Below are 27,437 nucleotides of genomic sequence, written 5' to 3'. Positions count from 1 at the left end.
AGCTATCAAGCCTTGGGAATCCTATTTCCCCCTTTAAGACTATTTGATCCCTGCAGACTTCTTCATCTTAAAGCTGGGAGATGGATGCTATTGACATTGATTCAGGGTGTGTTTTGATCCAGTTCCCAGAGACTAAAGATCTATTGTGGTTACATGGGAAACAGAATCCCGCTGACTTTGCGTAGGGTATGTGCTGGTCACACAGCTCTCTGGACTTCCACTCGGCGGTGGGGTGAAGTCTGGGGAGATGGATGGAGGGTGACCCCTGGGTGTCCTGTTCCTCTTACATAACCACAACATTGTGCCGCAGTTCCTTCCAAACACAACGGATACAACATAAATAACAGGCAGCGGCCCAGAGGAAACCTCACTAAGATAATCAGCAGAATAAAACTGAAGGAACGAGAACAAACACACAAAAACAATAGTGAAAGAGTGGGAGAAATACCACCAGTCTAGAGCAGGACAGAATCCAGAGAGGAGCCCATAGCAGAACAGAACCCATAGCAGAACAGAGCAGGGGATACCTGGTGAGAGGCCGATGAGAGAGCGGTTGGACAGAGTGTTGCTGCCGTTCAGTTTGAAGTAGACGGGGATGGAGTTGAGGATGGCCTGTAGATACTTCTCCTGCTCCAGACTACTGGACAACTCTGAAGAGTTGGCAGGGGCTAGAGGGAGAGGACACCAGTCATTAGACATATTCATCATCAATGGTCAAAATTGTATAACATGACTGTGTAATGCAAGTCCTTTAAATTCCGAACGGTGTACGCCAAACGAGAATGGTATCAAAAGGTTTCTACAGGTGTGTGTAAGTAATGTACAGTACCAGTCAAAAGTTTGGACACACCTACTCATTCAAGAGTTTTTCCACACTGTAGAATAATAGTTCTAATTCTAATCCAAGATGGCGTAGTCAGACGTCTTTTGTCTTGTCGTGTCCCGTCTACGCATATATTTTGTATATTTTTCTTAACGTCAACTTCAACATACTCTCCTGCAATCCGCCTCACCCAATGTGGTATAGATCTGCTATTTTCTTTACCCCCAACAGAAGCTAGCCAGCTAATTAGCTAGTAGTCAGCTAGCCACTGCTAGCGGTCATCAGCTACCTTTAGCCCGGACAACTCTCGCCAGACTGCACAGCGTGACTCAAACCAGAGCAAATCGGACGTATTTTTCTCCATATCTCTAGATTCCTACTACAAGCTCTGAACCTTTCCACCTGGATCATCGCAGCTAGCTAGCTGCTATCTGATTGGCTTCTCCTGGCTAACGTCTCTGTCCCAAAGCAAGAACCAATTAGCCTGGAGCTAGCCTATGCTAGGCCCATCTACCGGCTAGCCAACGAGGTCCATCAGCCACTCCTTGGGCTAGGATACCCATTTTGCCAAATGGCCTGGACCCATTTTACTGTCGACATGGAGCCCTGCTGACCCATCACGACTGGACTACCGACATAATTCGCCCAATGGTTTTTTTTCAACTGGCTCCTCCATTGCGATGTCCCCTGAATGCCCATCTGCTATCCACGGCCCGCTCGCTGTCTAGAGCATATCGGACTTTTAGATGAAGAGGCACATCGGACAAATTCTTTGGCCACTATACACATTTTGCCATTTGGCCTGGACCCTTTTACCACGCGGAGACCTGCTGATCCATGACGACTGGTTTGCCAAAGTAACAGCACAAAGGGGCTACAACAGACTTCTTCCGTCGCAACGTCCCTCTAAGGCCCTTCTGCTAGCCTGCTAGCCCCGGCCCGCTAGCTGTCTGAATTGCCGTGTCTCCGGCCCGCCGAGCAACTCATGGACCCCTATGATCACTCGGCTACGCATGCCTCTCCCTAATGTCAATATGCCTTGTCCATTGCTGTTTTGGTTAGTAATTATTGCCTTATTTCACTGTAGACCCTTTAGCCCAGCTCAATATGCCTTAGTTAACCTTTTTGGGATAGGGGGCAGCATTTTCACTTTTGGATGAATAGCATGGCCAGATTGAACTGCCTCCTACTCTGTCCCAGATGCTAATATATGCATAATATTATTAGTATTGGATAGAAAACAGTCTGAAGTTTCTAAAACTATTTGAATGATGTCTGTGAGTATAACAGAACTCATATGGCAGGCGAAAATCTGAGAAAAAATCCAACCCGGAAGTGGAAAATCTGAGGTTTGTAGTTTTTCAACTCAGCCCCCATTGAAGATACAGGGTGATAATAGTTATGTTTCACTTCCCAAAGCTTCCACTAGATGTCAACAGTATTTAGAACCTGTTTTGAGGATTCTACTCTAAAGGAGGGGCTCATAAGGGCTCTTTGAGTGAGTGGTCTGGCAGAGTGCCACAGCCTCGGTCTGGCGCACTCACATGAAAGGTGAGCTACGTTCCACTTCATTTGTACAGACAAAAGAATTGTCCGGTTGGAACATTAAACATTTCAAAATATAGTTTTTATTTGAGATTCTCTAAAGTAGCAACCCTTTGCCTTGATTACAGCTTTGCACACTCTTGGCATTCTCTCAACCAGCTTGATGAGGAATGCTTTTCCAACAGTCTTGAAGGAGAACCCACATATGCTGAGCACTTGTTGGCTGCTTTCCCTTCACTCTGTGGCCCAACTCATCCCAAACCATCTCAACTGGGTTGAGGTCGGGTGATTGAGGAGGCCATGTTGCAGCACTCCATCACTCTCCATCTTGGTCAAATAGCCCTTACAAAGCCTGGAGGTGTGTTGGGTGATTGTCCTGTTGAAAAACAAATGGAAGTCCCACTAAGCGCAAAGCAGATTGGATGGCGTATCGCTGCAGAATGCTGTGGTAGCCATGCTGGTTAAATGTGCCATGAATTCTAAATAAATCACACACGGTGTTACCAGCAAAGCACCTCCACACCATCACACCTGCTTCACGGTGGGAACCACACATGTGGATATGATCCGGTCACCGACTCTGTCTCACAAAGACGCTGCGATTGAACCAAAAATCTCAAACAGATTCATCAGACCAAAAGACAGATTTCCACCGGTCTAATGTCCATTGCTCGTGTTTTTTGGCTCAAGCAAGTCTCTTCCTCTTATTGGTGTCCTTTAGTTGTGGTTTCTTTGCAGTAATTTGACCTGATTCACAGTCTCCTCTGAACAGTTGATGTTGAGATGTGTCTGTTACTTGAACTCTGTAAAGCATTTATTTGGGCTGCAATCTGAGGTGCAGTTAACTCTAATGATCTTATCCTCTGCAGCAGAGGTAACTCTGGGTCTTCCTTTTTCTGTGTCTGTCCTCAAGAGAGCCAGTTTCATCATAGCACTTGGTTTTTGTGACTGCACTTGAAAGTTATTGAAATGTTCCGCATTGACTGACCTCCACGTCTTAAAGTAATGATGGACTGTCGTTTCTCTTTGCTTATTTGAGCTGTTCTTGCCATAATATGGGCTTGGTCTTTTACCAAATAGGACTATAATCTGTATACCACCCCTACCTTGTCACAATACAACTGATTGGCTCAAACACAATAAGAAGGAAAGAAATTCCACAAGTTCATGTTTAACAAGGATCACCTGTTAATTGAAATGCATTCCAGGTGACTACCTCATGAAGCTGGTTGAGAGAATGCCAAGAGTGTGCAAAGCTGTCAAAGGGAAAGGGTGGCTACTTTGAAGAATCTCAAATATATTTAGATTTGTTTAACACTTTTTGATGTCTTCACTATTATTCTACAATGTAGAAAATAGTAAAAATAAAGTAAAACCCTGAAATGAGTATGTGTGTCCAAGCTTTTGACTGGTAATGTGTGTCATGTACCTGTTGAAGATTGGTTCTGGGACTTAAAGAGTCCCACCACACTCTTGCCGTGGAAGCCTCCGGATCGCAGCAGCACAGCTTTGGTGCGGGGGTGTTTCCAACACACCACTGGCAGGCGGTTGTGTCTGTAACAACGGGCCACCTTCTGCAGGCTGCTGTCCTGCACCGACTGGGGAACCACCAGGAGCCCTGGGTAACTGTGGGTTACACACACCATCAGCCCATTCAGCATGGAGACCACTACTGGGACACCTATGATGGCAGTTTAATCTGATACAACCAATACATGAACATTGAATACACCAATGAGCAATACACATTGCTCATGGCGCAAACTTCTTATCTGATACGACAAAGTGCGTTGTGTGTACCTGCGACAGAGGGAGTAGAGTCTGTTGACTGCAGTGACTCTGAACTGCTCTCCTGTCTTAGAGCGGGAGGAGCTGGCTGTGATGGTGCCCAGGCCCAGCCGCTGGTAGTCACGGAAACACGCCCGCTCCACCAGCTGCTCCATGGTGGACTTCTCTGACGCTCTCAACGTGCTGATGGGGGGTGGCTCACCCTCATCTGACACTGGAACACACAAGCAGGTCAGGAAACTCTAGCTCGTCAAAACTCCACTCCACTTCTTCCTTGTAGGAGTTTAACATCAGTCTGCTCCTACCTGAGATGTCATCATCCTCGTGCCAGGTCATTCGACTCCCTCGGTCGTTCTTCTTCAGCGTGGTCTGACTCTGACGGCCCATGGTGATCATCCCAGCTCTCTTGGCTCCTTTCACAATGGTCTTGGACAGCGTCCTGTGAGGAGGAGGATAAAGAGGAGACGGAGACCGGAACAACATTTGACTCCAGCGTCAGATAAGGACGATTTCTAAACACTTTCAGGCAGTGTCTGTTGTGGGAGGTATTACAGGAACCTTTCAAACACATAATGGGATTTGCCATCCAAAACAACTTTAACAGAACATTGACGAGTTGACTGGAGTGCGTCACTGTGCGCCACTCAGACAGAGGTGGGACTGACCTGAAACCTGTGTTCCTCTCCTTCTGTTTGGGAAGGATGAGTTGGGGAGCGGTCTGGCCTGCAGCGAAGGCAAATGTGCTGAAGATGGACTGAGGGTAGCGGATCCTCTGGACGTGTTTCCTGAAGACCTCCACCATCTCTGAGCTCACCTCCTCGTCAAACGCCACCTTGATCAACTGGAGGGGACACAGGACGCATCAGGGAACCTGTGAGCTCATTGCTTCCAGATTAAACATATGGCTTTCCATGGAATGGCTGGAAAATAATAATGCATTCATAAATCAAAATGTCTCGGCAGATATGCACATCTGTGAAGCCCTAAAAACTCTGCATATTTCTATTCACATGTTGTTTTTTTCCTCGCAGGGAAGCAAATACTACTAATTGCAAATCGGAAACAGAATGTACGGAATGTTCACATATTTCACACAGACTGTCTTTCCAGAGTGAGGTCCGCTTCTCATTGACCGCCCTGACCCATCCATCCCTCCTCTCCCCATCCATCCCTCCCCCAACATCCCACCAGTTCCTGCCTGAGGAGAGGAGACCTAGCCCCCCCACCCCCACCAGCTCTCCTGTGGATCCCCTGCAGCCTGCAGCTCTCAATAAAGGCCTGATAATGCACCCCAGACTTAGACACAGCCCTCTGGCCAGGCTTAGCAACACACTCACACACTCTTGCTCGCTAACACACACACTCACACACGCACAGGCCCAGCTAGGCCAAGTGACCCCCTCGCCACATAAAGGCCTGTTTTATTGTCCGTGTTACTAAAAAGATAAGAATGAACCATAGCAATTTTACAGCACTACATGAATTGTGAAAGACCAAAAACATGTGCACGGTTGCCTTTTTTTCTTCTTCAAATCAAACTCACCATAGGTTACTCATATAACTTCCAAGAAATGTAGTGATATCAGGCTGGATATAGGGCAGAGTCTGTAGCATATGCATTCCTTTAATCTCTCCAAATGTCACAACTGATCAGTAATTCTGGCTTCTCTGTGAATCTGTTGTACATGTTCTGCAATCTTACACATGGCTTGGGGCAAAAGGAGGGAACACTCACATACTTGGAAAAACTACATTAGAATCTAAGAAATAGGACTTTGTGTACTTAATGAGAGACATGGGAACAGTAAACATGTCGGCGACACATTTCAGTTAATTACTACAGCTCCCGCCGTGGGCAATCAGTAATGGAAAAGCCCATAGCATCATAATCTCCTATTGAATAATGTACCTTCATCATCATCATCATCATCATCATCATCATCATCATCATCATCAGGAGTAGGTGTGTGTGTTACCTGGAAGGATGCCGAGCGGAGCTGCAGTCCCTCCTGCATGTTCTGCTGCAGTTGGTTCTGGACGCTGATCTTCTTCTCCTTGGTCAAGGTGGACACTGGGAAGCTCCTGATCACAGCCTGCTCCCCCACTACACACACATACACACACACACCACCTCAACATACACTTCTATGCTAATGTACCTCATCCACACAACATAGTCCAAAACAGGCTTCATCTCAAATGATACCCTATATACATTGGGAATCCCAAAGTGCACTATCAACTTCTTATGCGGTACCTCAAGAAGGAAAAATTGAATTAGATGCTAGCTGGATGATTTACCTAGTGGGTCGTGTGGGGAGCCCTTGAAGATGATGCGGTACGAGGTGAGGAAGAGGGCTCCCTCTGCTGGCAGGATGTGCGGTCCCCCGAGCACCCCCCCCGTAGCCTCCTCTCTGCCATCTGGGTCCAGGACCACTCTAAGACCCTCTGACACAAACTCTTCACCAGGGAGCAGCACTGGGCGCAGGATCTTAGGCTGGGTGGCGTAGAGGATGTACATGTCAAACACACTCCATCAGAACATACTGTATGTACTGACACCTGCACGCACACCATGTACTTAAGCATGTCAACGAGGGCTGACCCCATTTAGTTGACTGGTTGATTGTCTGGTCGGTAGGCTGTTTGTTGAATGAGATTTCTTTAGTTGAGCAGTCACTATTTTCTTTTCTTCATGGTAGACAAGAAACCTGTCTGATTTGCACCTGTCTCAGTGGACTAATTCATTGCGGAAGATACGGGATGGCACCGTCTATCACTCTAAGATATTTGATACTGAAATTGTATATGATCATATTAGTGCAACAATAATAAATGAATTGAATATTATTTTATAACAAATTCGCATTCTCCCGAATTGGATACAGTCGCTGTCCGCGGTCCTGAAATAATCTTCAATGCAGAGTAGAATTGAAATGTTCCTCTTTATAAATCATCCATATATATCTACAGAAATAAGACAGGTCTTGCTTCTGTTGCCTGTTTGAGTGATTAGTTAATAACCTAATGACTCCATGAGGACCAACACTCATGCAACAGCAAAATGTCAAGATAAAGCAATTTCACAGATTTGGCTGTTTTTAATCATTGCTATGCTGTAATTTAAGCTTTACATTTTTTTTTTTTTTGGGGGGGGGTTAGTACAGACTGGTATTACTTATAATGTATTTAGTGTTGTTTACACTGTTCCAAACAGGCAGAAAAATGATATTGTAATCTAACAGCACCTGTTTGTCACACATTATATGTACCCAGCTCTCACTCCTGTAGCCTCCTTTTCCTTGATCTCCTTACTGTTATTATTATAATCATCATTATAATAATAAGTAATGTCGTTATCATTAGTGGTCTAGGTATAGTAGCCTTGTTTAACCACCATCGAGCTGTATGCAAAAGAGTGCGCACTGTTTAGTCTTAATACCATAACTTACTTAGGCCTATATTTCAATATACAGTATAGGCTATTGTATTAATCAATCATTCGTTCATGCCATCACAGCATACGATAACATTCATGTTTTGAAATGCAATCAAGCATTTTCATTTTAAAATTAGATAACAAAGGAAGCTTTCAATTATTAGCCCAAACAACACACCACAATTCATGAATACATGCAACTATTTTTAGTCTGCTGTAATAAAGGCTTGATACAGACTCTCTGGTCCACTTATTTAGTTTTGTTTACACTGTTCCAAATGGTTAGAAAAAATTATATTGTAATCTAGCAGCAACTGTTTGGCACACATAATACTGACGCAACACTAAGTCAAATGTCGTCCACAGATCTGACTTCCCCTTTCCCTCCTGAGCAGCCAGTAAACATTCACCCGCTTCAAAGTTATTTTTTCACATCCTCCGCATCCATTTTGCTGTCACATGTAATACATGCTCAGAGTTTGTTATAACCAAATATTATTGTGATTATGATAGGTTATAGGTCAGGCCTTATTGGTTGCGTGCATGCGATGCATACATTTTTCACATAAAGAGAGCAAGGGTTGAGGGAATGTTTTTCCTTAACAAATGAGGTATTTCGGTAACAGAACCTTTCAGTCAGAAACAAGAAAGAAACAAAAGGGCTGTAATTATGTTGCAGCTTCAGCACAGACAGCGGCAATAAACACTTGCTGTGGTGCCTGTTTGCTGCAGCAGGGAGGAGAAAGAGACAACGTGCACCAGTCACCCAGGCACTCATCGTCATTTCATTTTAATACAGCGTAGCTATCGGGCTCCCTTCTTGAGTCATTCGTGTGTCTTATTTCATCAAATAGTTTAATAAAACACCAGACAAACTCAGTACATATACAATGCCTTCAGAAAGTATTCAGATTCCAGGACTTTTTCCACATAACAGCCTTATTCTAAAAGGTATTAAATAAAACATTTTCCTCTGCAATCTACACACAATAATGACAAAGTGAAACAGGTTTTTAGAATTTCCTGCACATGTATTAAAAATAAATAGAAAAACCTTGTTACATAAGTATTCAGACCCTTGCATTGAGACTCGAAATTCAGCTCAGGAGCATCCTTTTTTCCATTGATCATCCTTGAGATGTTTCTATAACCTGTGGGAAATTAAATTGATTGGACATGATTTGGAAAGGCACACACTTGTCTATATAAGGTCCCACAGTTGACAGAGCAAAAACCAAGCCATGAGGTCGAAGGAATTGTCCTAGAGCTCCGAGACAGGATTGTGTCGAGGCACAGATCTGGGGAAGGGTACCAAAACATTTCTGCAGCATTGAAGGTCTCCAAGAACACAGTGGCCTCACTTATTAAATGGAAGAAGTTTGGAACCACCAAGACTCCTAGAGCTGGCCGCCCGGCCAAACTGAGCAATCGGGGGAGAAGGTCCTTGGTCAGGGAGGAGACCAAGAACCAGATGGTCACTGATAGAGCTCTAAAGTTTCTCTGTGGAGATGCTAGAATCTTTCAAAAGGACAACCATCTCTGCAGCAACTCCACCAATCAGGCCTGTATAGTAGAGTGGCCAGACAGAAGCCACTCATGAGCAAAAAGGCACATGACAGTCCACTTGGAGTTTGCCAAAAGGCACTGGAAGACTCTCCGACCATGAAAAACACGTTTCTCTGGTCAGCTGAAACTAAGATTGAACTCTTTGGCCTGAATGCCAAGCGTCACGTCTGGAGGAAACCTGGCACCATCCCTACGGTGAAGCATGATGGTGGCAGCATCATGCAGTGAGGATGTTTTTCAGCAGCTTTCACTGGAAGACTAGACATGATTAATACAAGATGAACAGAGAGAGATCCTTGATGAAAACCTGCTCCAGATCGATCAGGACCTCCGACTGTGGCACACAGCCAAGACAACACAGGGGTGGCTTCGTGACAAGTCTCTGAATGTCCTTGAGTGGCCCAGACTTGAACCCGATCGAACATCTCTGGAGACTTGAAAATAGCTTCCCATCCAACTTGACAGAGCTTGAGAGGATCTGCAGAGAAGAATGGGACAAACTCCCCAAATACAGGTGTGCCAAGATTGTAGCATCATACCCAAGAAGACTTGAGGGTGTAAACACTGCCAAAGGTGCTTCAACAAAGTACAAAGTAAAGGTTCTGAATACTTACATAAATGTGATTTCCTGTTTTATTTTTTATAAATTAGCAAACATTTCTAAAAACCTGTTTCTGCTTTGTCATTATGGGGTGGTGTGTGTTGATTTTGGTATTTTTTATTTAACCCTTATTTTACCAGGTAAGTTGACTGAGACCACATTCTCATTTACAGCAACGACCTGTAAGCTGGGGATGATTAGGTGTAATTAGTGACCACAGAAAGTCAGGATACCCATTTAACGACCCATCCAAAAGATGGCACCCTACATAGAGCAATGTCCCCAATCACTGACCTGGGGATTTGGGATAATTTTTTAGACCAGAGGAAAGATTGCATCCTACTGGCCCTCTAACAGCAGCATCTGGTCTCCCATCCAGGGACTGACCAGGACCAACCCCGCTTAGCTTCAGAAGTAAGCCAGCAGTGGTATGCAGGGTGGTATGCTGCTGGCACTAAGGATTGATGAGGGAAAAAAATATATTTTAGAATAAGGCTGTAACATAACAAAATGGGGGAAAAGGTCAAGGGGTCTGAATTACTTTCCAAAGGCACTGTAGTTGATTTATTCAAACACATAGGGTGTGTCTATATATGGAAAAATATTTACTACTACAATAATTCATTTAGTTCATTTTGATATATGCATTGAGTGTAGTCTACGCAACATCTTTCCAGTGTCCTTCTGAATTATTAACTCAACTTTTACCACACACTACCACTATATGTTGATTTACATGCTTCAAGAAATGCTGGAGGATCCAAAGCAAACCCCTCGTCAATGAGCACTGACAACCGCTGAACGTCTGCTTTGAGGTGCTTTGAAGCAACCTGCAAATCCAAACTTCATTCCAATGTGTTGGAAGTCGGTTTCTCATCAGCTCCCCAGCAGAGCCAGGTCTGAAAGCAGCTGGTCTAACACTGCTTTGTCTCTCTAGCTCATCAAACTGTAGCCAAGTTGAGCACTCCTGTGTGAGGGGGCCTAGACAGTAAATGCCCTCTAGTTAGAAGGGTATGGTTCTGTGCAGTGTTCATATCTTCCATGGGGAACAGAATGGTGTCACTGGTCCATCAGATGATCACAGCCTTTGTGTGTGTGGGGTGCGGTATTTTCTGTTTACTCTCTAGCAGAGGAAAGCTCTGCTCTACCTGAAGGGACATCCATGCTAAGGTCAGGTAGGTCCAGAGGCTTTGCGGTTGAGTTCTGGCCAATAGATAAGAGGAACATGATCCTGCTGGTGTTGGATGGCCCAGGGCCAGGGGCCAGTGTGTTAAAGGCCCCAACGGTCCCCGAGCACCCCAATGAGGCTGCCAGCTGGAACTCTAACAAAGTATTCACCCCTACACACACTAGACATTTGAGCCAGCGATAGCTACTTATCACAGTGACCATTTTCACGGCTTGTAGCTTGGAGTGCCCAAGGTACACCAGTATGCCCAGCTCCCTTAGCTGATTGTTTAATCCCGACAGAACCAACAGCGCTACCTCCTCCTCCCCCTGAACCTTGGGCCAAAGCAGTAGCAGGTTCCACATAGAGGCAAGGAGAGCTCCAACTCTACGAGTCATAAATCTCTGTGCTGATGGCCCACCAGGGTCATTCCTGCACTTGTTTACAGAGTTCATAGGATTGAATGTGCTGCTGGCAACAGAGATGTGTACAATATGGCCTCAGCCATAAATGTCAGACAAGGCCCTGCCAGACACACTTACAAATCAATTACACTGGACCTGACTGGGCCCGCAGAGACCTATCAAGAGCTGGCAGTGTGGTAAGGAGCACAACAGCATCCATGACTACTGTAGCCTGGCTTCACTGTAATAACCCCAGTCTGATGGTTGATGAGTGATGACAATCTGACGACTGCAACATTACTGGATGATAGGCACTGCAGCTACAGCACACCACTTCCAGGAGAATAGGGGTTCTAACACCCCTTCCAGGAGAATAGGGGATCTAACACCCCTTCCAGGGGAAAAGTGGATCTAACACCACTTCCAGGAGAATAGGGGTTCTAACACCACTTCCAGGAGAATAGGGGTTCTAACACCCCTTCCAGGAGAATAGGGGTTCTAACACCACTTCCAGGAGAATAGGGGTTCTAACACCACTTCCAGGAGAATAGGGGTTCTAACACCACTTCCAGGAGAATAGGGGTTCGAACACCCCTTCCAGGAGAATAGGGGTTCTAACACCCCTTCCAGGAGAATAGGGGATCTAACACCCCTTCCAGGGGAAAAGTGGTTCTAACACCACTTCCAGGAGAATAGGGGTTCTAACACCACTTCCAGGAGAATAGGGGTTCTAACACCCCTTCCAGGAGAATAGGGGATCTAACACCCCTTCCAGGGGAAAAGTGGTTCTAACACCACTTCCAGGAGAATAGGGGTTCTAACACCACTTCCAGGAGAATAGGGGTTCTAACACCACTTCCAGGAGAATAGGGGTTCTAACACCACTTCCAGGAGAATAGGGGTTCTAACACCACTTCCAGGAGAATAGGGGTTCTAACACCACTTCCAGGAGAATAGGGGTTCTAACACCACTTCCAGGAGAATAGGGGTTCTAACACCACTTCCAGGAGAATAGGGGTTCGAACACCACTGCCAGTAAAATAGGGGTTCTAACACCACTGCCAGTAAAATAGGGGTTCTAACACCACTTCCAGGAGAATAGGGGTTCTAACACCACTGCCAGTAAAATAGGGGTTCTAACACCACTTCCAGGAGAATAGGGGATCTAAAACCACTGCCAGTAAAATAGGGGTTCTAACACCACTTCCAGGAGAATAGGGGTTCTAACACCACTTCCAGGAGAATAGGGGTTCTAACCCCACTTCCAGGAGAATAGGGGTTCTAACCCCACTTCCAGGAGAATAGGGGTTCTAACCCCACTTCCAGGAGAATAGGGGTTCTAACCCCACTTCCAGGAGAATAGGGGTTCTAACACCACTGCCAGTAAAATAGGGGTTCTAACACCACTTCATTATCAAAGGACACAGGTTTACTTCAAAAGGCACAAAACAATTACTCCAATAATTAACCTCTTTGGGCTAGCGTCCCACCTCGACAACATCCGGTGAAATGACAATGATTTTGATGACAGATTACATAGTTTCAAATTCTAAACACCTCTTTTTTAATATTTATAATTATTTTACCCCTTTTTTCTCCCCAATTTCATGGTATCCAATTGGTAGTTCCAGTCCTGTCCCATCACTGCAACTCCCGTACGGACTCGGGTGAGGCGAAGGTCAAGAGCCGTGCGTCCTCCGAAACACAACCCCCGGGAAACCAGTCGCACCAATGTGTCGGAGGAAACACTGTACACTTGGTGACCGTGTTAGTGTGCACTGCGCCCGGCCCGCCACAGGAGTCGCTAAAGCTCAATGGGACAGGAACATCCCTGCCGGCCAAACCCTCCTCTAACCCAGACGATGCTGGGCCAATTGTGCTCCGCCCCGTGAGCCTCCTGCGATAGAGCTTGGACTCGAACCAGGATCTCTAGTGGCACAGCTAGTACTGCGATGCAGTGGCTTAGACCACCACTGTGCCTTAGATCACCACTGTGCCTTAGACCACTGCACTACTGGGGAGGCATGTTTCTAAAAATGTCTACATTAATGTGGTTGTTACCGTGATTCCGGATAATCCTGAACGAATCGTGAATAATGATGACTGAGAAAGTTGAAGTGTTTAGAAATATTCTATTTTTATTTACAATAAAATCAAAAAATGCAAATGGTACTGATATTCATGGTTGATAAACTCCATTTATATTCAGACAGACATATTAGAGAACTCAGTGGCTCAGCGCAGGGCAGCACCTACCTTCTGGATGGGTGGCCCAGTGCAGGACAGCACCTACCTTCTAGATGGGTGGCTCAGTGCAGGGCAGCACCTACCTTCTGGATGGGTGGCCCAGTGCAGGACAGCACCTACCTTCTAGATGGGTGGCTCAGTGCAGGGCAGCACCTACCCTCTGGATGGGTGGCCCAGTGCAGGGCAGCACCTACCTTCTGGATGGGTGGCCCAGTGCAGGGCAGCACCTACCTTCTGGATGGGTGGCCCAGTGCAGGGCAGCACCTACCTTCTGGATGGGTGGCCCAGTGCAGGTCAGTACCTACCTTCTGGATGGGTGGCCCAGTGCAGGGCAGCACCTACCTTCTGGATGGGTGGCCCAGTGCAGGGCAGCACCTACCCTCTGGATGGGTGGCCCAGTGCAGGGCAGCACCTACCCTCTGGATGGGTGGCCCAGTGCAGGGCAGCACCTACCCTCTGGATGGGTGGCCCAGTGCAGGGCAGCACCTACCTTCTTGATGGGTGGCCCAGTGCAGGGCAGCACCTACCCTCTGGATAGGTGGCCCAGTGCAGGGCAGCACCTACCCTCTGGATGGGTGGCCCAGTGCAGGGCAGCACCTACCCTCTGGATGGGTGGCCCAGTGCAGGGCAGCACCTACCCTCTGGATGGGTGGCCCAGTGCAGGGCAGCACCTACCTTCTGGATGGGTGGCCCAGTGCAGGTCAGTACCTACCTTCTGGATGGGCGGCAGCCTCCTGCTCTCCCTGTGGACTGCCTCCAGAGTTTCCATCTGCATGGCCACGATGCCTGGGGTCAGAGGTCATAACCAGTTAGCACAATGTCATGCACACACAAAAACACATCACCCAACCCAGGTAAACATAAACACATGCTTCTACACCCCTAATTACAACCCCAGGAAGCCTATATTTACAGATTTGAAGACCACCACCTACAGTGAGATACACAAGTACTGGGATGATACAATGACTATGAGGTTAAACTGTCAGCTTTAATTTGAGGGTGTTTTCATCCATATGGCCTTTGGTAAATAATGTATTGTGTCCTTTTTTGTATATAAGAACATGATGTTTCTAAACACCTAATTTTTAAAGTTATTATTTGACCCCCTTTTTTCTACCCAATTTCATGGTATCCAATTAGTAGTTCCAGTCCTGTCCCATCACTGCAACTCCCGTACGGACTCGGGAGAGGCGATGGTCAAGAGCCGCGCGTCCTCCGAAACACAACCCAACCAAGCCGCACTGCTTCTTGACAACGCCCGCTAAACCCGGAAAACAGTCGCACCAATGTGCCGGAGGAAACACTGTACACTTGGTGACCGTGTTAGTGTGCACTGCGCCCGGCCCGCCACAGGAGTCGCTAGAGCTCAATGGGACAGGAACATCCCTGCCGGCCAAACCCTCCTCTAACCCAGACGATGCTGGGCCAATTGTGCTCCGCCCCGTGAGCCTCCTGCGATAGAGCTTGGACTCGAACCAGGATCTCTAGTGGCACAGCTAGTACTGCGAGACCACCACTGTGCCTTAGACCACCACTGTGCCTTAGACCACCACTGTGCCTTAGACCACCACTGTGCCTTAGACCACCACTGTGCTACTCGGGAGGCATGTTTCTAAACATGTCTACATTAATGTGGTTGTTACTGTGATTCCGGATAATCCTGAACGAATCGTGAATAATGATGACTGAGAAAGTTGAAGTGTTTAGAAATATTCTATTTTTATTTACAATAAAATCAAATAATCCAAAGTGCTGGAGTACAGAGCCAAAACCACAAAAAATGTGTTACTGTCCCAATACTTTTGGAGCTCACTGTTTGTCAAAGAGTTAATCTGCTCAGAGGCTGTAGGACTCCACAGCGCTACAGACCTGCACTCAGAGTACACACTTCAATCAGCTTCCAGGGATACCTTGGCAAAAAGGGTTAACTGATAAAGCTCACAGAATTAGGACAGTGGGAGTTTGCTACTGAAGTCAGAGGTCACGGTGCTTGCTAGCTACAGAGCTCCTGGATAGAGGTGTATTGGGGTTTAATTGACGTTGTATTTGGTAGTATTGAGGTTGACTGGGAGTCGTACGGTACCTGGGATCATGCTATGCAAACTCTTGATGTGGTCCTGGCTGACGCCACTCTCGGTGCACACCTTGTCAATGAAGCGGGCGATGAACCGTACCACAGAGATGGCCACGTCGCTGTTCTCAGAGTCCTCAAAGCCACTCTCTGTGTCAAAGCTCTCCGCCACACTGCCTGCAATACTGAAAACACACATTTACATTTTAGATATATCAGATTTTAGTCTTCATTAATGGCATGAGAATAGAACAGGCTGCAGAGAGGGACGCTTGAAGTTTTCCCAGAAATGCACATGACGATATAGCGTGTCTGAGGTCTGTGAGCACGGCACACCAGCAGTCTGGCGAGAGGTCAGCTGTGATGCCAGGACCTCTCACTCGGTCTCTTGGCCACGCTACACTTTTCACATGGGACGGTGATGTATCTCTGTGAGAAACAAAACAAGTCTGGGGCAAGAACCAAAAGAGAGAAAATAAATAACCAAATGAACACAGTGTGGCCATCGCCTTTCCCCCCCTACTCATGAAACTAGTGGCAAAATAAGAACTAAAGGATTCATCAAGGTGTAGTCTTCAACATTCTCCATGTAAACAACTTAAAGGGCTTAAACGCTCCAGTAATACACTTCAGAGGGGACTAGCTAGGGGGCTAGCATACAGAAAGTGAAAGTGAGAAACTCTGGAGATAAGGCCTTGGCAGACCCTTCTCCATTTCTGAGAAAAGCCACACGTGCAAATTTTCCAAACTTGGTACACATTACATTCTTCTTCGTGCGGAGCACTGGAAATCCCAATCTTTGTTTTTTTTGTCTGAGTGGAGGTCGCCCCCCACCACCACAGACAGGCTGAGTGGAGGTCGCCCCCCACCACCACAGACAGGCTGAGTGGAGGTCGCCCCCCACCACCACAGACAGGCTGAGTGGAGGTCGCCCCCCACCACCACAGACAGGCTGAGTGGAGGTCGCCCCCCACCACCACAGACAGGCTGAGTGGAGGTCGCCCCCCACCACCACAGACAGGCTGAGTGGAGGTCGCCCCCCACCACCACAGACAGGCTGAGTGGAGGTCGCCCCCCACCACCACAGACAGGCTGAGTGGAGGTCGCCCCCCACCACCACAGACAGGCTGAGTGGAGGTCGCCCCCACCACCACAGACAGGCTGAGTGGAGGTCGCCCCCACCACCACAGACAGGCTGAGTGGAGGTCGCCCCCACCACCACAGACAGGCTGAGTGGAGGTCGCCCCCACCACCACAGACAGGCTGAGTGGAGGTCGCCCCCACCACCACAGACAGGCTGAGTGGAGGTCGCCCCCACCACCACAGACAGGCTGAGTGGAGGTCGCCCCCACCACCACAGACAGGCTGAGTGGAGGTCGCCCCCACCACCACAGACAGGCTGAGTGGAGGTCGCCCCCACCACCACAGACAGGCTGAGTGGAGGTCGCCCTCACCACCACAGACAGGCTGAGTGGAGGTCGCCCCCTCACCACCACAGACAGGCTGAGTGGAGGTCGCCCCTCACCACCACAGACAGGCTGAGTGGAGGTCGCCCCCCACCACCACAGACCGGCTGAGTGGAGCTCGCGTGGAGGTCGCCCCCCACCACCACAGACCGGCTGAGTGGAGCTCGCCCCCCACCACCACAGACAGGCTGAGTGGAGCTGAGTGGAGGTCGCCCCCCACCACCACAGACAGGCTGAGTGGAGCTGAGTGGAGGTCGCCCCTCACCACCACAGACAGGCTGAGTGGAGGTCGCCCCTCACCACCACAGACAGTTTGAGTGGAGGTCGCCCCTCACCACCACAGACAGGCTGAGTGGAGGTCGAGGCTGAGTGGAGGTCGCCCCTCACCACCACAGACAGGCTGAGTGGAGGTCGCCCCTCACCACCACAGACAGGCTGAGTGGAGGTCGCCCCTCACCACCACAGACAGGCTGAGTGGAGGTCGCCCCTCACCACCACAGACAGGCTGAGTGGAGGTCGCCCCCCACCACCACAGACAGGCTGAGTGGAGGTCGCCCCCCACCACCACAGACCGGCTGAGTGGAGCTCGCGTGGAGGTCGCCCCCCACCACCACAGACAGGCTGAGTGGAGCTCGCCCCCCACCACCACAGACCGGCTGAGTGGAGCTCGCCCCCCACCACCACAGACCGGCTGAGTGGAGCTCTCCCCCACCACCACAGACCGGCTGAGTGGAGCTCTCCCCCCACCACCACAGACCGGCTGAGTGGAGCTCTCCCCCACCACCACAGACAGGCTGAGTGGAGCTCGCCCCCCACCACCACAGACAGGCTGAGTGGAGGTCGCCCCCCACCACCACAGACAGGCTGAGTGGAGGTCGCCCCCCACCACCACAGACAGGCTGAGTGGAGGTCGCCCCCCACCACCACAGACAGGCTGAGTGGAGCTCGGCCTCCACCACCACAGACAGGCTGAGTGGAGCTCGCCCCTCACCACCACAGACAGGCTGAGTGGAGCTCGCCCCCCACCACCACAGACAGGCTGAGTGGAGGTCGCCCCCCACCACCACAGACAGGCTGAGTGGAGGTCGCCTCCTCTGGCAGACCTGAGGCTGAAACTCCAGCAGGTGATCGGACAGCCAACAGGATGGACGTGGGAGTGGGAGGGATATGGCTGAGGAGGTGCTGTACACTGATCCGTTTTAGAGGAGAGGAGATCATGTACACGGTGAGTAATGCCATGTCCACCCACAGACTTATCGTCACCTTTATGACAAAGTACAAAATACTCCCCAAGCAAGAGCGCTATCGTCCTAGATAACAACCTTACATTTCAGCTCTTTTTTCTCTTTCCGATCGAGTGCATTTCACTCTAGGTGGCCATGAGCTTCTGTGTACTGTGCCAAACTAACTGTTGATATAGCTGTGGCGAATAGCTAGGTGTCAGATTGAACTGACTGAGTATTAGTGGGGTGCAGTGAGGCGCAACCAGCTGCTCTGCTTGCCTGTTGGTGACGATGCTGTTGCTGCCGCTCTCCCAGTCAGCGACGGGGTTGGCTCTGAGCAGCTTGTTCTTGCTGGTGTCCAGGGGGACCAGCAGGTAGACCAGGAGGCTGGCGTAGTGGATGGCCTGGCTGAACACCGTGCTCTCCTCGTTCTTCACCAGCTCCTGCTGCTTCTCCTTGCTGAGGCAGGGCCAGGCGCACAGCTGCCCCGCCGCCAGGTCCATGGCCGTGCGCTCCAAGGCGCTGGGGGCCGTCGGCGGCAGGGGACCTTGTTCCTGGAGGGGGGGATATGGGGTGTTCAGTGTCATTCTGCATACGGCCTAAAAAAGTGAGACAAGAAAGACCATTGTATGGAACCTCTCATTCTCTTACCTTTAGCCTGGCACTGATGCCTAGTTTGTCAGGGGCGGTGAGGTACAGGGCTCGGATCTGGTTCTGGACCTCGCTGTAGAACGTGGCCTCCCAGAACTGCTGATTGGTCCAAATGGGATGGTCTTGGACACAGGTGTAGGCAAACTGGCTCACACCAGCTGGCAGTTTCTGCAGACGAGGGAATATTTTGACAGTAAGAGGCTGAGGAGTCTACGTTTTCAACAGTTTACACCGAAGCACTGACCAGCCAAACGTTCAGACCTGCTGACTGTCTGCTTTTGACTGAACGTACAAGAGAGTAGTTTGGGCTCAACGTCTCACAACTCGTGAAACTAACTGGGCTGTGGTGAGCATAGCTTGTAAAGACGACCATTAAAACCTGGGTGGAAATAGGAAAAGAATCCAAAGCTGCCAGACGTTTCAAGCACAATCAATCATTTCTCGTGGGCTGTAAGTTTTTAACACATACAACACCACACGAAGAACGTCAGGCTCCCGCTTTCTCTCTGGATGAGCACTAAAAACAGGGCCCTGAGGGTTTTTCCACGGTATGAATAGTGAAGTGAAGCACCTGCACACACAGCACCGAGAGGGAGCAAGCAGCTCTGCAAAAGCCATGAAGACTGTTCCTATGTCCCGATATAAACAAATGAATGTTTGGCAACAGCTGTAGCACCTACCAGTCCCAAACCCAAGAACAAAACACTGTTTATAAATTAACATCCTTACACCCCCCCACCTCTATGTTCCTCTCCTCCCCCTGGCAGAGTCTGAAGGCCATGTGTCTTTCTTTAGCGACGCTCAAGCCTCTTATTAGATTAGCTTCTGATTTCTTCCCTCTGAGCCTGACACAATACAACACGGCGCTGTTCATTATCGTCTCGGTTCTCCCTGAATGGCCAGCGGCAGTGGGGCTACTGTAGTTACGACGAAGCAGAACTAAAATAGCTACAGTCCCGGCACCCTGCTGAGGCTTAACCGAGGGCAGGGGTCCGAGCACAGAGCCCTGGGGGAGTGAGAGAGCAGTGGGCGGAAGTTCAAAGGTGAGACTGGGGTTGGAAGTGATTCTAGTGTACGATGGCCTGTGTAGCTCATCGTCTTCTCCTCTCCAGAGAGGTTTGAAGGCCGTTGGAGGGCAGCAGTAGACCGCCTGCTCTGCTTCCTCCCTGCTCAGGACAGCCCTATCCCTCTGATGTAAATGATAAATCCACTCGTAAGCCTCCTGTCTAAACCACTGTCACAAATACATAATTCACCTCCAAATGTACGCAGTCCGTCAGAGTGCAGCTTTATATCGTTAGGGAAGTAAGGAGGATGACGCCAATGTCAAAGCTCGTACGGATAGTTTCATTTCCCCGGGAATGTTTTATACACATTACATCTTCACAGGAACACGGTGTCCTCCACACTCGGCCATTTACAGGGAGAGCAGGGGGCTGGTCTACCAACCCTCTGTCGACAGAGACAAATCTGACACGGGCGCAAGTGTTTTCAGGACAAACCCTGGCGCTAATAGACTTATAGATTACCTGATAGGATTAACGAATTTAGACTAAATGCACAGGGGTCAGTGTTAAAGGATGGAAATGAATGAACCGTGGCCATCCATGGAACAACGACCAATATGAAAAACAAGAACAGTAGACGCTTTAATGCAGCTGTTATTCTGGGACCTGCACCAGAGAACAATATTTACAATATTAGTCATCATGCTCTCATGTCATATGGTGTGTGGGTTTTGCAGCAGATTGAGTGGAGGTGTGTGTGTCCTCTCCTGTTAAACACACAGCCTGCTCAGTTGTCTGGAGGTCAGGTTGACCATGGCCGGTTGGCTCTCCCTGCTCTGATAACAGAGGGGAGCCAGGGTCTAGGCTGCAGTCATAACCTACTACACAGAGCAGAGGGACAAGATAAGACAGATGGAGGGATGGAGGTAGACGACCCTCAGAGGCCCATATGAATGTTCCACTTGCCAAATGTAGAAAAGGAATGCAGGGCTGGAAGACAGACAGACAGACAGACAGACAGACAGACAGACAGACAGACAGACAGACAGACAGACAGACAGACAGACAGACAGACAGACAGACAGACAGACAGACAGACAGACAGACAGACAGACAGACAGACAGACAGACACACACAGACACACACAGACACACAGACACACAGACACACAGACACACAGAGAGAGAGAGAGAGAGAGAGAGAGAGAGAGAGAGAGAGAGAGAGAGAGAGAGAGAGAGAGAGAGAAAGAGAGAGAGAGAGAGTAAATAATGCATGCAGAGCAGAATTAGGCCGATACCCACTAATTATCAAAATCCAGAAAAGAGCCGTTAAATATAACCACCTAAAAGGAAGCGATTCCCAAACCTTCCATAACAAAGTCATCACCTACAGAGAGATGAACCTGGAGAAGAGTCCCCTAAGCAAGCTGGTACTGGGGCTCTGTTCACAAACACAAACACACCCTACAGAGCCCCAGGACAGCAGCACAATTAGACCCAACCAAATAATGAGAAAACAAAAAGATAATTACTTGACACATTGCAAAGAATTAACAAAAAAAAACAGAGCAAACTAGAATGCTATTTGGCCCTAAACAGAGAGTACACAGCGGCAGAATACCTGACCACTGTGACTGACCCAAAATTAAGAAAAGCTTTGACTATGTACAGACTCAGTGAGCATAGCCTTGCTATTGAGAAAGGCCACCGTAGGCAGACATGGCTCTCAAGAGAAGACAGGCTATGTGCACACTGCCCACAAAATGAGGTGGAAACTGAGCTGCACTTCCTAACCTCCTGCCCAATGTATGACCATATTAGAGAAACATATTTCCCTTAGATTACACAGATCCACAAAGAATTCAAAAACAAATTCAATTTTGATAAACTCCCATATCTACTGGGTGAAATTCCACAGTGTGCCATCACAGCAGCAAAATTTGTGACCTGTTGCCACGAGAAAAGGGCAACTAGTGAAGAACAAACACCATTGTAAATACAACCCATATTTATGCTTGTCTTTTAACCATTTGTACATTGTTAAAACACTGTATATATATATAATATGACATTTGGATTGTCTTTATTGTTTTGAAACTTCTGTATGTGTAATGTTTACTGTTACATTTTTATTGTTTATTTCACTTTATATATTATCTACCTCACTTGCTTTGGCAATGTTAACACATGTTTCCCATGCTAATATGAGAGAGAGAGAGAGAGAGAGAGAGAGAGAGAGAGAGAGAGAGAGAGAGAGAGAGAGAGAGAGAGAGAGAGAGAGAGAGAGAGAGCCAGACAGACAGAGCCAGACAGACAGACACAGACAGACAGAGCCAGACAGAGACAGACAGAGCCAGACAGACAGAGCCAGACAGACAGAGCCAGACAGACAGAGCCAGACAGACAGAGCCAGACAGAGACAGAGCCAGACAGAGCCAGACAGAGACAGACAGAGACAGACAGACAGCCAGACACACAGACAGCCAGAGAGCCAGACACACAGACAGCCAGAGAGCCAGACACACAGCCAGAGAGCCAGACACACAGCCAGAGAGTCAGACAGCCAGACACACAGCCAGAGAGTCAGAGAGCCGGACAAACAGACAGACAGCCAGAGAGCCAGACACACAGCCAGAGAGCCAGACACACAGCCAGAGAGCCAGACAAACAGACAGACAGCAAGAGAGCCAGAGAGCCAGCCAGAAAGCCAGCCAGAGAGCCAGCCAGCCAGAGAGCCAGCCAGCCATCCAGCAGGAGAGCCATCCAGCCACACAAAGAGCCATCCAGCCACACAGAGAGACAGCCAGCCACACAGAGAGACAGCCAGCCAGCCAGAGAGCCAGCCAGCCAGAGAGCCAGCCACACAGAAAGCCAGCCAATCACAAAGACAGCCAGCCAGCCAGAGAGTAAGCCAGCCACACAGAGAGCCAGCCAGCCAAAGAGAGCCAGCCAGCCACAAAGAGAGCCAGCCAGATAGCCAGCCATCCAGAGAGCCAGCCATCCAGAGAGCCAGCCAGCCAGAGAGTAAGCCAGCCAGCCAAAGAGAGCCAGCCAGCCAGTCAGCCAGCCAGTCAGCCAGAGATCCAGCCAGTCAGCCAGAGATCCAGCCAGCCAACCACAAAGAGAGCCAGCCAACCACAAAGAGAGCCAGCCAACCACAAAGAGAGCCAGCCAGCCACAAAGAGAGCAAGCCAGCCACAAAGCGAGCAAGCCAGCCAGCGGGTCAGCCAGCCAGAGAGCCAGCTAGCCAGACAGAGAGCCAGTCAGACAACCAGAGAGCCAGAGAGAGAAACAGCCAGCCAGACACACAGAGAAACAGCCAGCCAGACAGGCAGAGAGAGCCAGACAGACAGAGCCAGACAGACAGAGCCAGACAGCCAGAGCCAGACAGCCAGAGCCAGACAGCCAGACAGAGCCAGACAGACAGACAGACACAGACAGACAGACAGACACAGACAGCCAGACAGACAGACAGACAGACAGACCGAGACAGCCAGACATAGCTCAAGGTCTGGCTAGGGGATCCCATAAGGACCTGAAGGAAGAGGTGGTAACTCTTCAATAATACAGTTTTGCCCATAGAGCTAGATAGACAGTGAGACATATACAGAGTGATCGCTCAGGGTGTGTTCATCAGCTCTAAAGGGAGGTATGATGTCTCATAGCTCTGCTGGTTGACATGTATCTATCTGGACACTGGAGGAAAAGTGGCGTGTTTGATCCCTGACCAGCCTTGGGCAACAAAATAGTTTGTCTGTTTTGGAGCAAATCACTTGGCATCCATGGACATAAAAATAGACATTTCTTTAGGTCCTTTGTGACAGAGACTCTGGGGGAAGAAAATATCCCGACTTGGACCAATCAATCTTTCTAGATTTATTCCTCATGAATCACTATTGTGTCAGAGGTATTTGCGTCCTGTAGCACTGAAGACGTCGCCATCCAAACAATGTATTTACACAAATGACTGAGTCAAACAAACAGACGACGTGGAAAAGCGTGGAACAAACAAGTCCATCATGCCGTAAGTATTCACGCGGGATGTACTGTTAACATAACTGGTCTACGATGCAGAGTAAACAGAGACGAGTCCAGCTCCAGACGTCTCACAGGGACACAAAGGTCACGACGTAAATCATCTGCTCTCCCCGGGACCAAACGTAAAACAACTTGACAGCGAAAACCTTCCAATCCCTCCACGCATAAACTGGGGCAGAAAGAATTGAAACAGTCCAACGGTTTTCTGTGTTGAGTCCAGAATCATCAGCTGCCACGGCACATCCAACTAGATTGTTACCTCAGAGAGCCAAGGAGGTAGGCAGAGCTCTACATTCAACTGCAACAATCAAAACATGAATAAAAATGGGAGTTTATTAAAGGGCACAATAGCACTGAGCCAAACAGTGCTGACGCTTGTAGTAAAGAAGGGTTTTTATCAGAAGTAGTATATTTGCCGAGGAATTCAGAAACATTTACACAGAGCAATACAACAACCTGTCACTGCTAACTGAGATATGGCCTGTACAAAAGGTTGCATGCAGTTTAGGTAAACTACTTACTGAGCACAAGAGAGCACGCCAACCCAGTTTAACCCAGAAGCTTCTGTCAAACACAGTTCAACCTGTTGGCTGCATTATGATGACTTCACCAGACACAAAGCCCTCTAAAGTAAAGAACATATGTTGTTCCAAGAGTGGTTAGTTTCGCAGACCTCACTGTGCAGCCTGCCAGACACCAGACAGACCGAGGGAAGGAAGGGGCAGAATATAGAATATAGGTCAATGAAAGGCGGCTCTTCAGTTTGAACATTTGCCCAAAACACAAACCAAAAACACACACGTCTCTCCCACAAACACTCTGTGGGAGCAGGCACATTGCTGGGAAGCTTCCTACATTCTGTAGTGAGGAGAGGTTGGGCAGCAGCACTGTGGGCTGAAGACAGTCCACTGTGGAGGGTCCAGACTAGCCAGGCTAAAGCTAAGAGAAAGAAGACCACCGTGACAGGTAAGTCTATATTCTTCAGATTAAGTTGAGAAAAACGTCATAAGGCTTTCATGAATTTTCAATCTACCTTAAGACTTAGGAGATTTACTAGAAATATGTGACTATAAAATGGTCATGTTAATTTAGGGTCTGATTCTGGGGGCAGCAATCAGATAGGGGCATTGTGATGACTGAACACATTACATACTGTGGTGATGAAACCCAGAAGGTGAAGCCCTGACCTAATTTCTTCCAGACCCGATCGTCTCGTTGTAGTTACTGCGGGCAGCAGAGGTTGACGGGCTGAGAGGCTCTGGAGAAGACGTCAATGAGGAGTGATGGATGACAGGTACAGGTGAAGCATTGGCTTTAATAGAAAAGGGCCTTAAAGCCAACTGACCTCGTTGGGAAGGGTTGAGGGTGGTGGGGATGTAAAACTATATACTCCTGTGGACGTAGCATGAGGACTGGCTGAAGTAAAATATATATATATTTAAAAAATGATACGGTAATCAGCAAAGCGCATGTTGTCAACGGCACGCCTTGCCACTGCGAGACTGTATATTATGTACAGTTCACGATTTACACGGGATGGAATTACACTTAAGGAATGCAATAGGCCTGCTCTACTCCAAAATAAGAACATGTTTATAATGAAACTATGCAGCAAATTCACGAGGCAAGCCAGTCTTACCGTGGTTACGTAAAAATGGTAGCCTAATCACTCAAAGCCACTTGAGCACTGATTAACTACGTCTTTCCATGGAGATTACAGACAGGGTTTGTGTGTGTGGGAATCCCGCTGTCCAAATGCCTTTCCGGGGACACCTCTGGCCCAGTTTTAACTACCATTGTATTAAAGGTTCTCCTCCCCTGGCGTGACCCACAGGTAGACACCTATCAGATCAGCTTCACCTTCTAGGAAATATAAATGGGATCTACCGACAGCAGGTTGTCTTGACATAAGGACAGTGTGCTGTTGTAGTAAAGCTGTGTTTGGAGGGCTTAGCAGTTTAGTACTGAAGCTAGGAGGTCAGGAGGACTTGGACGCAGATGTGTAACAAGTACCCGAAACGTGTTGTTTTTCTTGGTAGTGTAATAAAGTCCATGATGAATGATATCAGAGCTAATCTTCAATGAAAAGGTACGAATATAATCTTGACCAGAAGACCCGCGTCAAAACCATTCCATTGAAAAGAAACAAAACGGTTCTGGTTGAAATGTTCTCTTTTTGGCTTCGTAACAAAAACACACGTACCACTGAAAACGGATTGCACGTTTCATCTGCTATTTTGTCACGATTGTCACCTGGAATACAGACAGAAGACACTCCTTCTGTTCCTTCACAAATGGTTCTCTCAGCAGTGTCCTACAGTAGACTGTCATGGTCCTCTACTATAGCGTGGGGGTAAACCCAACACTTACAAAACCACTGGTTCCTTCATCTGCTGCCAGGCATGCTTTGAACAGCCCCATAACAGTCCGTGTGGTAAAGTCAAAGACTTTGGGGAAATGTGGCAGGATGGGGGGGGGGGTAGGGTAAAGCAGGCCAACAGACATTTTGCAAAAGGATGTAATTGACTATCGTGCGATGCTGCGATTATCCCGAGAATCTCTGTGGAACGTTGTGAACCATCACAAGGTGCTCTGTTTTTTTGGGATACGTTGTTTTCCCAGCATTTTTTTTCATCACACAAGAGATTACACAATATGGACCGTGGTGGATTCCTGTGCTCTTGCTTTTCGCCATTTGCGTGACCACACGCTGGACTCGACAGTTAATGCCATTCCTTTGTAAATCTGGGAGAAATCTGTTGCGTTCTGGAGCTCACGATATCATTCCTTCTCATTCCTCCCGTGCCAGAAACTGCTCCGTCGAGAATGAGACGCCTCTCAGGATTCGTGTCTCTTTCTGAAAACCTGGTGATAAAGGTCCTTTAACGTAATCCTTTAATCAGATTTTATGGTTACGTAAAATGGGGAAATGGGGTGAAAACAAATATACAGGAAATCCAATGCGTTTAGGCAACGGCTTTCAGATGTCTTAATGAAGAGGCAGAAAGCTGGAGCCTAGGGTCACAGTGTTGTGTTGACAACTTGACGGTCACAGAGAGACACTGTTACTCCGTTACAGCAAAAAATAAAAAATATCAACAATGTGGTGTAGTGGGGTCTGTGACCACTAAACTATACTCAGGTTGTGTACAGAGACAACTCTGCTCTCACCCCCATTACATAGGTCACACTGTACACCTGTATCAACAAACGGAGACAATTCCCTTGGTTTTATTTAGATAACTTACTATAAGTGTACATTTCCAATGGTTACCCTAGCTGGGAAACAAGAGAGCAGGCTTATCTCAGAGCGTTACATCAGCCTATCCTGTAAGAACAGGGTGAAACATACAATGGCAGAGAGAGGACGAGGTCCACATCCTGTCTCATAGGGTCT

At 48.2% G+C, this 27,437-nt stretch overlaps 1 protein-coding gene across 3 annotated transcripts in view; it reads right to left on the bottom strand.

The window, feature by feature from the left end:
• Positions 1 to 27,437, bottom strand: part of LOC124035769 (myotubularin-related protein 13-like) — a 156,162-nt gene that overhangs the window by 15,685 nt on the left and 113,040 nt on the right. For all 3 annotated transcript variants that reach the window (XM_046349440.1, XM_046349441.1, XM_046349442.1), the window contains exons 18-28: positions 18,996 to 19,163; positions 18,624 to 18,898; positions 15,668 to 15,840; positions 14,294 to 14,367; positions 6,458 to 6,653; positions 6,133 to 6,260; positions 4,822 to 4,997; positions 4,462 to 4,595; positions 4,169 to 4,370; positions 3,798 to 3,994; positions 528 to 668 (exon numbers count right to left, since the gene is read on the bottom strand). In XM_046349440.1, the coding sequence (XP_046205396.1) occupies positions 528 to 668; positions 3,798 to 3,994; positions 4,169 to 4,370; positions 4,462 to 4,595; positions 4,822 to 4,997; positions 6,133 to 6,260; positions 6,458 to 6,653; positions 14,294 to 14,367; positions 15,668 to 15,840; positions 18,624 to 18,898; positions 18,996 to 19,163 (1,864 nt within the window). The remainder of the gene's footprint in view (positions 1 to 527; positions 669 to 3,797; positions 3,995 to 4,168; positions 4,371 to 4,461; positions 4,596 to 4,821; positions 4,998 to 6,132; positions 6,261 to 6,457; positions 6,654 to 14,293; positions 14,368 to 15,667; positions 15,841 to 18,623; positions 18,899 to 18,995; positions 19,164 to 27,437) is intronic.

Source organism: Oncorhynchus gorbuscha, linkage group LG05, assembly GCF_021184085.1.
Source record: "Oncorhynchus gorbuscha isolate QuinsamMale2020 ecotype Even-year linkage group LG05, OgorEven_v1.0, whole genome shotgun sequence".
Lineage (NCBI taxonomy): Eukaryota > Metazoa > Chordata > Actinopteri > Salmoniformes > Salmonidae > Oncorhynchus > Oncorhynchus gorbuscha.
Note: the sequence above shows the minus strand (reverse complement) of the source record. Positions and strands in the feature narration are given on the sequence as shown.